The sequence below is a fragment of the Bubalus bubalis genome, chromosome 1 (assembly GCF_019923935.1).
Source record: "Bubalus bubalis isolate 160015118507 breed Murrah chromosome 1, NDDB_SH_1, whole genome shotgun sequence".
NCBI lineage: Eukaryota > Metazoa > Chordata > Mammalia > Artiodactyla > Bovidae > Bubalus > Bubalus bubalis.
Window position 1 is genome coordinate 151,098,591 of NC_059157.1, and position 13,146 is coordinate 151,111,736.

Genomic DNA, 13,146 nt, shown 5'->3' on the forward strand with positions numbered 1-13,146 from the left:
CCACTGTACTACTGAACACACTACTGAACACATACCACCGTGTGCTTAGGCAGGGTCACCTTTGAACGCACAGCCTCCTTAAACATTTAAGAGGGTTTTAAAAAATCATCAAGTTTAGAGGAAAAAGTAAAAGGAGGAGGAGGAAGAGAAAGAACAAACTACTTGCTCCCTCTTTTCCGTATACAGGAAATCATCTTTTAAAAAACACAATTAAAAACATAGTATGCTTAAATAGAGTAAGCATTTTATGTCTTTTTTTAGCATTACTAGGATATGCCATCAGGTCTTTAAGGGCAAGTTAATTTCACACTTCACAGTGAAAATTAAGACATTAAGATGTTTGCTGTTATCTAGTTCTAGGTTGGGCTTTCCTGGTGGCTCAGTGATAAAGAATCCTGCCAATGCAGTAGATGCAGAAGATGCGGGTTCAGTTCCTGGTGAAGAAGATCCCCTAGAGAAGGAAATGGCAACCTAATCCAGTATTCTTGCCTGGGAAATCCCATCAACAGAGGAGCCTGGCAGGCTATAGATCATGGGGTCACAAAAGAGTTGAACACAACTTAGCAACTAAAGAACAACAAAAACAGTTCCAGGTTACCTGTGGATAATTAATTTCATGCCATTTTTGTCATCTTATTTCCCAAATTCAGCCTGTTTTCCTAGCTTGCTTCTTAGCATTTTCCATGCCCTTTCCCCTCATTTAGTGCTCATTCCTGGCCCTCATCACAGCATGTTTGCTACGTGGTCCAGTTTGCTGCTGCCAAGAAGAGCATCTTCTGTCTGCAATGCCATTTTGGAATAGATTCCTTTTGAAGCTGTTACTACTCAGAAAAAACCACATAGCAGTACTCAAAGTGCAGTTGTTTAATGAATGAATGAATTCTCCTTCCCACATTACTCATCTTAAATTGTCTAAAGTGGTTTTCTTAAATCTTGCATGTTTTCCCATAGGAAATTTAAAAATAGACTCAGTAGGAAGGAAAAACATATTATCTAAGCAAATCTAGAATCTAAATATAGTGTATATTCTAACAATAGGTTGTAGCAGATGGTTTACCAATAATAACCAACTCTTCTCACCTTTTCATGACCAACAGTAAATAGATAATCTTTAAAACTGCATCTCATTAATAAGGGGGAAAATAACCAAAGGAAAAGGGGACATCAATGCTTTTTATTGACTCTCCTACTTTGTGAGACTGGAATGAAATGGGACCATAAAAGCATGTCAGAGGTGACAACAGAGAGGGCTGGGAAATGATCCAGGGCACTGTAGAAATGGGTGAGAATACAAAAATTCAATCTTAATCCTTTAAATTGTTAGCAATATGTAACCAAGGCTTTACCAGGTATCCAGCTTTGGTGTGATGCATGTTGGTATGCTTTAGAGCCATTGTTTCCTTGATCGTTTGACTTTAACAGCTAAAAACAATGAACACTGATCACCTCAGGGTTTCTATGACTTAGAAATGTGGGCACAAGTTAGCTTAGTGCCTCGGCTCAGGTTCCCTCACAATGGTACAATTAAGGTGTCCACTGGGGCTACTCAAGCAAGAAATTTAATTTTTTAAGAGAAACCAATAGCTAGGCAATTAATTAGTACATTTTTTTAAATTAGTACATTTTTAAAAGCTAAAATGTATAGGGGAAAAAGTCAATGATATTTCTAAAAGAGTGATTTATCTCATTTATAAAAGTAAAAAGAGTAATTGAAAATATTTTAAACAGATTTCCAGTACATGGTTGATTCTGAATAAGTAATTCCTATGGGAGGGCAGAGGCAGAGATTTACTGAAAATTCAAAAGCGTTTCAACTTGGCTTTAGAATACACGGAAGGCAACATGTCTATATGAACTTAAAGCCTCATCCTCTCAAACCCACTATAGCATTCCCGTATTAAAAACCTCTGGAGCCCCCTCACTCATAGGTTCAAGCTTAGGGTGTGTGGCCTCACTCTGGTCATTTCCTCCTCTTCAGTTTTCTCATACTCCCAGTCTCCCTCCCCAGATCTCTGTGCTCCATTCACTGCCCCACCCAACCTCCTATCAAACTCCTTCCATCCTCTAACTTTTGAACAAACAAGTTGATTCTTCTGTCTTGACCATTCTCCCCACCTGACTTATCTGTTAGATTCACAGTCATCTCTTGGATTTTACCTCAAATATCTCTTCCTCAGAGACATACTTAGGCTGGATTAATTTTCCCATAGCCCCTTTATACATTGCTCCTGTCCTTTAGGGCATAATGTAGTTGATAATTATATATTTACATATATTGTTTGATTGCTACTTGTCTTCCCAACTGGATCAAGCTTCTTAAGGGGAAGATCTGGGCTTCCCTGAGCCATCATTCTGCCACCTTCACCTAGCACAGTCTGGAAATTCATATCTGATGAACGGACTCTCACATTCCTAGTCACTTACCTGGCACCACCCTAAACTGTCTAGGTAATGAAGAGGGAGCAAGTATGGGTATCCATGAATGAGATTCTTAAAAATCAAATTTAGTTTGAAACATACAGTTGTCTAATGAAACAGCCTAATAGCTCAAATAGTCATATCTCCTAATTTTCTCTATCAGTCTATCAGTGGAAAGTCTTGGTTACTTGGATAATATTATTCACTAAAATTATCACTCCTTCTGTCACTCATTTTCTCTAAGACCTTTGACCTTTGCTCTTTCTCTGCAACTAGAGTTAGGAATGAAGAACACTGGAGGTAACTCCTCACTTAAGTCCACCTGCCAGGGCAATGTATTTATATCTAATTACTTAGTTCCCCACTCCGGCTTCTAGAAAAGAGGCTCACTTTTCTTTTCATAGGAAAGGAAAAACAACTTCAGTTTCTATTATCTACTTATTTGGATTATTCTGACCATTATTACAAATAATCATGACCTAGTAACACAAAGGCTTTCCCATTTTAAGTTTTGTGGAAATTATCCTTATCAGAAGGGCTTGCTGCTGCTGCTGCTGCTGATGTTGCTAAGTCGCTTCAGTCGTGTCCGACTCTGTGCAACCCCACAGACGGAAGCCCACCAGGCTCCTCCATCCCTGGGATTCTCCAGGCAAGAACACTGGAGTGGATTGCCATTTCCTTCCCCAGTGCAGGAAAGTGAAAAGTGAAAGTGAAGTCGTTCAGTCGTGCCCGACTCATAGCTACCCCATGGACTGCAACCCACCAAGCTCCTCCATCCATGGGATTTTCCAGGCAAGAGTACTAGAGTGGGTTGCCATTGCCTTCTCCAATGAGAAAGGGTTACTTATTATCAAAGCCAAGCTATTGAAAGTCAGCAATAGCAAACTGTATCCCACTTAGGTCCAGACTGAGTCATCTCTATTTTTTTTAAGTTAGTTACATGTTGTTCTTTCATTTACTTATTTGTTCAGCAAGTATTCACTGATGACTGTGTTTATGCTAGGCCTTAGGATCATGAGAATCTCCCCATAACCTGAGGAGTCCATGGTCTTATGCAGCAAAAATATCTTGCTTTTACTCAAATGAGAATCAAAGAAAAGAGAAATACGTTCATGTCAGAACATAGGAATGATCTTCAAAAGATGTAACTGTGATTTGAATAGTAAAAGTCATCAAGGTGGACTTAGATGATGTGGCACCATGATATTCTTAGGAATAAGCAGAACAAGCACAGGTCAGCTTATATATACAAGGACATCCACCATGTCTATGAGTGTCTGATGGCCTTCCTTCTAGGAAGTTTTAACTGTGATCCTATCCGAGGGCCAACAAAACATTCTTTTGGCTTTCATAAGTTCTCTACCCACAAACCAAATGACCACCCAAAGGTACACTTTCGGCTTCCCCTTTGTTTCCGAGGTTCTAAGACCAACCACATGTCAAGTGCCTCGCTAGAAAGACTCATAGGACTCAGCATATGTTCACACTCACAGCTAAGGTTTATTGTAGCAAAATGATAAACAACAGGATCAGCAAGGAAGAGAGACATGGGCAGAGTCTGAAGAAATTCATATATAGGCTTCAGATGTTCCCTCCCTCCCATGAGTGGACACCCAGAGCGTGCTTCTTTCTTTACCAACAAAAAGTACCATGATACATGTCAAGTTTCTGCCCAGGGCAGCCCATTAGAGACTCAGCACCAAGATTTTTATTGGGGCTGGCTATATGGACACTCTCTGCCTGGCAATTACAAAAATTCCAGGCTCCCAGAATAAAGCAGGTGTTCACCATAAATTACAGTGTTTACACAGTCTGGGCATGGTGAATCATCCTTATCCATTAGGGAATGAAGAGAACATTCCAAAAACCAAGTTCCCAGATGCCAGCCAGGGGCCCTTCTAAAGATAGCGGCCTCAGGCTTGCTGTATTAACTCTTTCCCACATACTATTTTTTAAACTTCTTCTTACAAAATATAGTCATAGGAAATAGAAAATTCATGTTTATTTCTCTTGATGTACAGGGCTAAATAAAATGTGGTTAGCCTCGATTGTAAATACTACTATCACTAGAATTATTACTAGCATTAATGATTTTTAGATAAATATTACTGTTAATAATATTGCTATTAATTCTAGTAGTAATTATTAGTAGTAATGACAATATTATTAATTCTTATGATTAACATGCTGTGTATTATTTCCATGTAATATTCCTATTAGTAATTCACTCAATGATCATTAACCTTCTTTGAAAATTTTTAACATGCTGAGATCATGAAAATCTAAGGAGATTCTGTGTTCAGTGCCTTATTTATGTTTTGTTCTAATCTGTTACCTTTTTTAACAGGACAGACTTTCTGCAGCTTGAAGGAACCAGCCATGGATTTCAAGCGTGTGAAGGACTATTTATCCTGGCTCTACTATCAATATCAAATCATTAGCTGCTGTGCTGTCTTGGAGCCTTGGGAGCAATCTATGTTCAATACCATCATACTAACCATCTTTGCTATGGTAGTGTACACTGCCTATGTTTTTATCCCAATCCACATTCGCCTGGCTTGGGAATTTTTCTCCAAAATGTGTGGCTATCACAGTACAATTTCTAATTGATCTTTTCTGCATTCTGCAAACTGGCATTGCATATGTGTATGCTGCTTCCAACGCATTGATTTAGGTGAATACTGTGGCTTCTTTCACTGTCTAACCTCAAAAGCTCTCCCCTCTCTATGCAGTCTTAGATCCTGCCTGAAATTTGAGATAGATGTCTCTTTAGGTTCTTTTATACACACCATGTTGTGCATCAGACCATGGATAACACAATGACCTTACCTCACGTACCATATTCTTTCAACTTAAATCTATGAGTTTAGATTTTGTTTTTAATTGGTAAATTGCCTATAAGCTTATTCTGGAAAAATAGGCTCATAAGAGATCTATCAGAATCATATTTAAAATGCTCCCTTGATACCTATTCTATAGTGAAGGATATATTTTTAAAAAATTTGTTCATAAGCTACAAAGTATCCTATCTTTGTTTACAATATACAAAAAGATCTGAATAAATTATATAGACCCCTAAAGTCTTATTTTCTAGTAACCTGCTGATACCTAAAATTCTTTTCCTTCAAGTGCAAAAGAATTGAAGGCATTGGTTTAAGGCAATTAACTCCTTTCAGACATGTTTCATGAATTGTTTCAAATGTCTCTAAAAGTCTGGCTTTATAACAGTTTAAAATCAACAATGTTGACTTTCGATAACCCAGTAAGTATTATAAAACAAAATAATTTTAAGCATAAGAAAAAATATATAATCAAAATAAATTCAGATGTTGTGATTGTGATGCTGCCTTGCCTTGCATGACGCTGGGGGAAAAGAGACAAGAAATTGCATCCTTTCTGTGCTTTCACTCAGTGGAGAGGGGGGTAGGGATCATATATTGGGCTACGGGAAGAAAAGCTAATAAATAGGCTGGAAGTAATATTCTACCAGCAGGAACTCGACAGCTTCAGTTAAGTGCTTTGATATAGTGGCTCCTTTGCAGAGCAAAAACAAGATTTATTAAATTTCCTTCAAAGTGTTTATCTTAGAAACAAATACAAGTTTTTAATTATACTGTTGAGTCAAATGTGAATGCCAAAGAACAAACCTTGCAGTTTTCCTCTCAATAAATATTAATGTTAGTAATTCTGGAGGGTAAAAATATAAATAGTTTTTGGACAATATTTCACCTTTCTTTGTGTTATGAAAGAAAATTTCAAGGAGAGCTAGAGGGAAAGATGTTTGGCATGCCAAATTACCTTGCATGTTTGTTAAAAAACAAAAACGTGTTTTGAAGATAAAACAGATCTGAACATGTATTTGTTGATTTTTGCAAAATAAAATTAGGTTTAATTTTATAAATAAAATATCCATCTCCAGATTTGCTTTTTCCTCCTATTGCACTCAATATCTAGATGCTTACCTCCATACTTCTCTGCAAATATCATTTCTTACTAATCCAAGGTGGCAACTGATCTTAAGATGGCAGGGTAAGACTACATTTATCAAGAGTCTTCTACATGGCAGACATGTTTTACATGTTCAGATAGGTATTAAGGTCTCCCAATTACAGATAAGAAACCTAGAACTTAGAAAAAGTACATTTCTTGTTCAAGGTCCTTTAACTACTAGTGGCAAAGCCAGGAAGCAAATCCAGGTCAGGACCATACTGGGCCCTGAAATATTTGCCACGTAGAAGCCCATGGGAGGACAATGTAAGCAAATGAAAGTTAATTGGCTGAGGGCCCCTGACATGCTAGAAAGCAGAATGTCATCAATAAAAGGGGTGAGGGGCTGAGGATACAGTCAAGATCAGAAGAACAGCAAGCCCAGATCTCAACTCTGCTTCTGCTGCGTATGCAGCGTTGTGTTCACCATTTCTATGTTGTCCAGGCCCATGGGCCTGTTTTAAAAGAACGCTTTCACTTTTAAATATTTCACAGAGGATTCTCAGTTAGGCATAAACTTGGATGCATTCCCAGTTCACAATGATTCAACCCTTTATATACAGGGACCCCTGCTAAGTACTCTTGGAATTCAATCACTGACCTTCTTAAATGCATTGACCTTCTTAAAATCCTCCTTCTAAAAATAAGAATTAAAATAAATGTGAATAGACACAGTAAAGCTTAATAAAGGATATTGCGAAGCACTGCCCCAGGATGTCACTTCAAAGGTAAGCATTTCCTCTGAGCAATCAAAATAATAAATGCAGGGTCCAAAAGATATAATCGACCGTAGTTTGAAAAAAAACTATCTGCATGCAGAAGGAAGAAAGCTCTACCTGCTCTTCTCTGTCAGTTTTGCAGACTAGGCAGAGATGCTCTTTACCTTGACCACAGTTAGCCTAGATAAGCAATACTTTTTATATGTTTTCCTTTGCTTCTATAATGTGTATATTTCAATGGTATGTACAGAACTTAAAAAAAAAAAAAAAAAAAAAGCTAAGAGTTTCATGATTCCAATGGGCTTGCATTTGTCACTCACTAAACTAGGAATCATAAAATATTCCTTCATTGGTATTGGCCAAATCAACAATTGTTTCCACCTACTTGTGCAACAACAAACACAAAAGGCCAAGAAATCAGGCAGTTTTAACGTTGAGATAGCACTGGTTGGTCTTTATTAACAAGTCATGCATGCATGCAAAAAAAAAATCTCTAGTCGACATTGTCTACTTCTTTCTTCTTCTATCACTAACATATTTGGATCTTCTCACTATTCGAGCATGTGCCTCTGAAAAGCAGGAAATTTGTCTTATTTCTCATTTTTCTGGCCTCCTCAGTTTTCTGGTCCAATGCCCGGTACAGAGCTAAACAGATACATGTAGTACGGAACATGACATAGTTCCCCATACCCTGTGTCCACACAGAAACAAGGAAGCGTAGTGCTGTGTTGAGTCACCTTAGGACATACAACTTCTATTTACCAAACGGTAAATTCTTCATTTACCCATTCATTCAACAAATGTATTAAAAGTCAACCATGTGTTGATGGGTAAAGGAATGGAGAGATGGATAAATACATGATGAAGAAAGTACAGTAGAAACTAGGGGTTAGGTGTTCAGGTGTTCATTATAAAGTTCTCTATAGTATATGCTTGAAATTTTTTATTTCAAAAATGCTGCAGGAAAAGTCCATCATGTCCATTATTGCACTTGCCACCAGGAACCAAAGATAAACAAGACAGAAATATTCCTGAATTTATGAATCATACAATCTGCTAGGCAAAATGATACAATAAAAAAATAAGCAAATGAACTATTTTCAAATTATTGTAGTCTTTTAAAAGAAAGAGCAGAGTGCTGGAGAGAAAGCAAGAGGATGGGAGAGAGGAGACTGCATTAGAGGAATTCAAACTTCTCTCAGGGCAAGTCTTTCAGCAGGTAAGCAATGTGGGGTGGGAGGTCATTTACACTCTATGATGAGGACACCAGCTGTTGTATGTGAGAAGATGGAATGGGGGCATGAGTCTGAGCAGGTGGAGCCAACACAGATGAGAGCCAGAGTAAGGTGGTGGCATCAGAGACAGAAACACTGTGATGTGATGTAATTTTTGGAGCTATAAAGTCAACATATCTTGCTTATGGGTTGGAGCAAAGGAGTAATTTCAGTAAATACATAAAGTATTTTTTTTTAATCATCTAAAGGAAACTTTCTCCTCATTTTGGGAAAGTTATTTGCAGAGCGATTAGCTGCCCTAAACAAAGAATATAGTCTTTTTGAGAGGTCCAAGGAAACAAACTTCATATATTTTCACCTACTTTTGCTAGCTTTTGAAGCTTCACTGTATCTCATCAAGAGTCCTTACACTTCTGATTGAAAGGAAAGACTACAATTTTCCACCATGAAATAGAATGTTATTCTCTAGGTACATTGCATCATCGAAGTTGACTAACCAAAACACCAGTAACATCACTATTCCTGCAGATTAAATAAACCCAACACTAAGTTCTAGAGCTTGAAAAGGCTTTGAGAGCAAACTTCAGGGTTTGGGTTCTCTTTGATTCATTCTTGAATTATTATGTTGATAACAATGAATGTGATAGTATTAAGGAGATTTAATGGTGGGGTTAGCAGGGAAGAGAGGACCAATTTTTTATTTCAATTATTTTCTTGGAGATTATAAAGAAAGAGAAGGCAAAGGAGTTCCAAAATAAAATTACAGTTGCTTTTACTGTCATGCCAAAGTCTATTTTTATAGCAATGATGATGCATTCCATTGACAATAATCATACTCCTAATCATTTCCACATGAAATTTAAAATTCAAATTGCTCCTTTTTATTGTTGAATTTCTACTTCTAACAGAGGTAACACTTAACCCAGATATCTGATTGTGGGGCAGAGGGAGACTGCAAAATGGAGGCGAGAGCTCCCCATGCCCTACCTTCCATCCTCTGCTGGCACCAGCCATCCCCACACACAGCAGGTGAGTTCCCTGGGTGGCACCATCTACATTACTAGGGAAGCACTGATTGGAGAGAGCCTCATGTCACTCAGCATGGATTCCCACTCATTGATGACACTGGACTGGAGAAAGGGAAGAGGAGAGTAAATGTGGGAGAGTAGTGAAGAGGGAAAAGGAAAAGGAAGAAGCATTATCCTTTTGTTTTCAGAGCTTACATGGGAAGGCCTCACTTCTTAAACAGCATATTAAAAAGTAGAGACATCACTTTGCCAACAAAGGTCCATTTAGTCAATGCTATGGTTTTTCCAGTAGTCATGTATGGATGTGAGAGTTGGACTATAAAGAAAGCTGAGCACCGAAGAACTGATGCTTTCAAACTGACAGCAAGGAGATCAAACTAGTCAATACTAGAGGAAACCAACACTGAATAATCATTGCAAGTACTGATGCTGAAACTGAAGCTCCAATACTTTGGCCACCTGATGCGAAGAGCTAGTTTATTGGAAAACACCATGATGCTGGGAAAGATTGAGGGCAGGGGGAAAAGGGGGTGACAGAGAATGAGATGGCTGGATGGCATCACTGATTCAATGGACATGAGTTTGAGCAAACTCCAAGAGATAGTAAAGGACAGGGAAGCCTGGCGTGCTGCAGTTGATGGGGTCGCAAAGAATCAGACATGACTTAGTGACTGAACAAAACACTTCCAAGTAAATTGCAATGCTGCTCCTCTGTCCTTATCTCTCCAAGAACTACCCTAATCTTTTATTTTTTCTCTAGCATGAGTTATAAATAAATTGGAGAAGGCAATAGCACCCCACTCCAGTACTCTTGCCTGGAAAATCCCATGGATGGAGGAGCCTGGTAGGCTGCAGTCCATGGGGTCGCAAAGAGTCAGATACGACTGAGCAACTTCACTTTCACTTTTCACTTTCATGCATTGGAAAAGGAAATGGCAACCCACTCCAGTGTTCTTGCCTGGAGAATCCCAGGGACGGGAGAGCCTGGTGGGCTGCCGTCAATACGGTTGCAGAGAGTCGAACACGACTGAAGTGACTTAGCAGCAGCAGCATAACTAAATGCTTCACATCTGGTTCATATTAATATTTCCATTTCTTTAGTTAAAATAATTCACTTTTACCCAATGTTAAAACATGAATAATCAGGCAACTGATCTCTCCTTTATTCAGTGGGTCCTTGGTATTCCCTTCTCTTATAGCCTGGCTTATAAGGTTCCCTCTGCCTCACCTCATCTCCACCGCACTCCATCACTATTTCTCAAGGTTAGGTCACTTCGTTAGAAAATCAGAGTGGAGTGAAGTCTCTCCAGTGACTTTTCCAATTGAAAAGTCTACAGTCTATGAAGGAGATTCCCTGGTGGCTCAGAGGTTAAAGCGTCTGCCTGCAATGCAGGAGACCCGGGTTCGATCCCTGGGTCAGGAAGATACCCTGGAGAAGGCAATGGCAACCCACTCCAGTACTCTTGCCTGGAGAATCCCATGGAGGGAGGAGCCTGGTAGGCTACAGTCCATGGGGTCGCAAAGAGTCGGACACGACTGAGCGACTTCACTCACTCATTCACTCACTCACAGTCTTTGAAAGTCTAGCTTCAGCTTCCTGAAGCTTTGGTTACTGACAAGCGTCTGACCTCTCTCTGAAATCCTATGGCCTTCCTAATCCCAGCATTAACCCTCATTGTTGTGGAAATAATATAGTCTACAAATAAAACAAATGAACAAACAATTATACAAAATCCCAAAGAGCAATCAATCAGTCTTTTACCTGAGGCTGGGGTGAGAAAATCTATTCATTCAATGAATAGTGGGTTTATGGGAGAGGCCTCTCTGGGGGCTTCAGCTTGCATTTCAATAGCTACATACACCTAATCCATACCCCATCCACCCAATCCCCCATAGCCCCTCAGTCCTTTTAACCTCCTCCTAGCCCTCACCCTGTCCAGTATTACATGTAGCCCCAGCAAGGTTTCACTGTCATTCACTGCAATCTCAGTTGTCACCACCAGGTGGCAGAAAGATGAGGAATCAGAGGTGAGGAAGTACAGCTCTAAGTAGAATTTAAAAAAGAGGGAAGGGGGTTCATGCCCTGGTCTAGCCAATAGAAAAAAGATCCAAAAAAAATCAGCTGTTGAATATGATCTTCTGTTGTTTATTTCTTGCACCTTATACAAAGGCAGTACCATCCTCCCCGCCCAAGTTACATTTGCATGAACCATAGAAAGTACCTGGCTCCAAAGGAGAGGAAAGAAGAAAAGTCCATTGCCCAAATATGCATATTTTGTGCCTCTCCTATAATATTTTCCACAAAATTATCCAGCTGTCATTTCTGGAGAGCAGAGACTATGCTTTTTTGTCCCATGTATTCTTGCAAAAGTTCATTAAGTGAATTTAATTGATGAATAAGTCATTTTTCTGAATCCATGTTAGGAAGCATAGTCATATTCCACACATGATTTGTCATTATAAATTGTATTGAATGATTCATCTACAAGGAGAGCTTCCAAACTCTGAACAAGTAGGTGATGGTTTTGAGAAATTGTTCCCCATCCTTTGTATTTTCCTACCTGTTGCTCATTCTCTCCACTCCTACATTTATTCTCACAGCAATCCCTACAGGAGAGTTGTTAAAAAAGAGGATAAAAAAAAAAGACTAATTGATACATTTGCTCCCCAAGGACCACATCATTGGTTCATGTTTTAGGATAAACATTAGAATCATCTGGGAGCTTTGAAAACCACCACTGCCTGGCCCCACCCAAAAAACTAGTCCACAATCCCTAGAACAGACCCCCAGCATGGGAGGGTTAAAAGTCCGCAGGTGAATCTAATATTCAGCAAAGCTTGAGAACCACTTTACCAGGGTTTCAGTAATGCTCAGTAAGTCACTCACATTCAGCTTAGAGCCAGACACTCCACTTACTTTCTCCCATTTGCCAGGTTCCCTGAACATGTCTATGATATGGTCAAGACTCTACTGTTGGTCTAGATTCACTCTTAACTGTAACAAACACCACTTCCCTACAGTTCTTTAGTAAAAGTACTTAACACTCCCATAAGGGCTTGAAGTGCTAAATCATTAAGAACATCACACTGTCTGCTGGATATTGTTCCACGTAATGATGTCTTCAATCATTTCATCGTGCATCATTTAAAAGCTGTAAAATATCACAATTTATGCTTACAGACATGAAGCTCTAAGTATTCTCAGTATGCTGTTGAGCTTGGTGGAGCTTTTCAATTTGCAACCTGAGTACAAGATCATGTCACAATAATTTGGTTAAGCCTGATAGATAGTGCCATCAGGACTGCTGCAGAGAAAGCAAGGCTTATGAATTTCACTACAATGGTGTAGGGCATCTCCTGGATGAATGAGTGTATCATGTTTCCTATTGTTTTTCATTATTTGCATCTACATGTCTTTAATAAATATGTGATATTGTCAAAATCAGAAACAAACAGAGACCAGCCTGGAAAATTCCCTGAGCAGAAAAAATCAGTTCAATCATACAAGCAAAGCTTAGTTTATTTTATAAGACCGACTTGACCTGGGTCATTTCTTGCTTATGCCTCTGAAAATCAAAAGCAAAACTTACAACTGTTTCCCCAAACAGATTATGTGGCAATCACTAACCCAGTTCCCTATCATTTAACAAAATTCTAATATTATAACCAATCATGGTGAAGAATAAAAAGGCACTGTCTTTCCAATGAATAATTTGTTTTTTAGCAATACACTTTGAGCCTCATTCCATGTTTTGGTTT

General features: G+C 38.9%; 1 protein-coding gene across 2 annotated transcripts in view; it reads left to right on the forward strand.

Moving 5' to 3' along the window:
* The window catches only part of SPTSSB (serine palmitoyltransferase small subunit B), a 30,726-nt gene extending 24,402 nt beyond the window's left edge, over positions 1-6,324 (forward strand). For both annotated transcript variants that reach the window (XM_045166191.1, XM_045166190.1), the window contains one exon: positions 4,766-6,324. In XM_045166191.1, the coding sequence (XP_045022126.1) occupies positions 4,798-5,028 (231 nt within the window). In that variant the 5' untranslated portion in view covers positions 4,766-4,797 and the 3' untranslated portion in view covers positions 5,029-6,324. The remainder of the gene's footprint in view (positions 1-4,765) is intronic.
* The last annotated feature ends 6,822 nt before the right edge of the window (positions 6,325-13,146 follow it).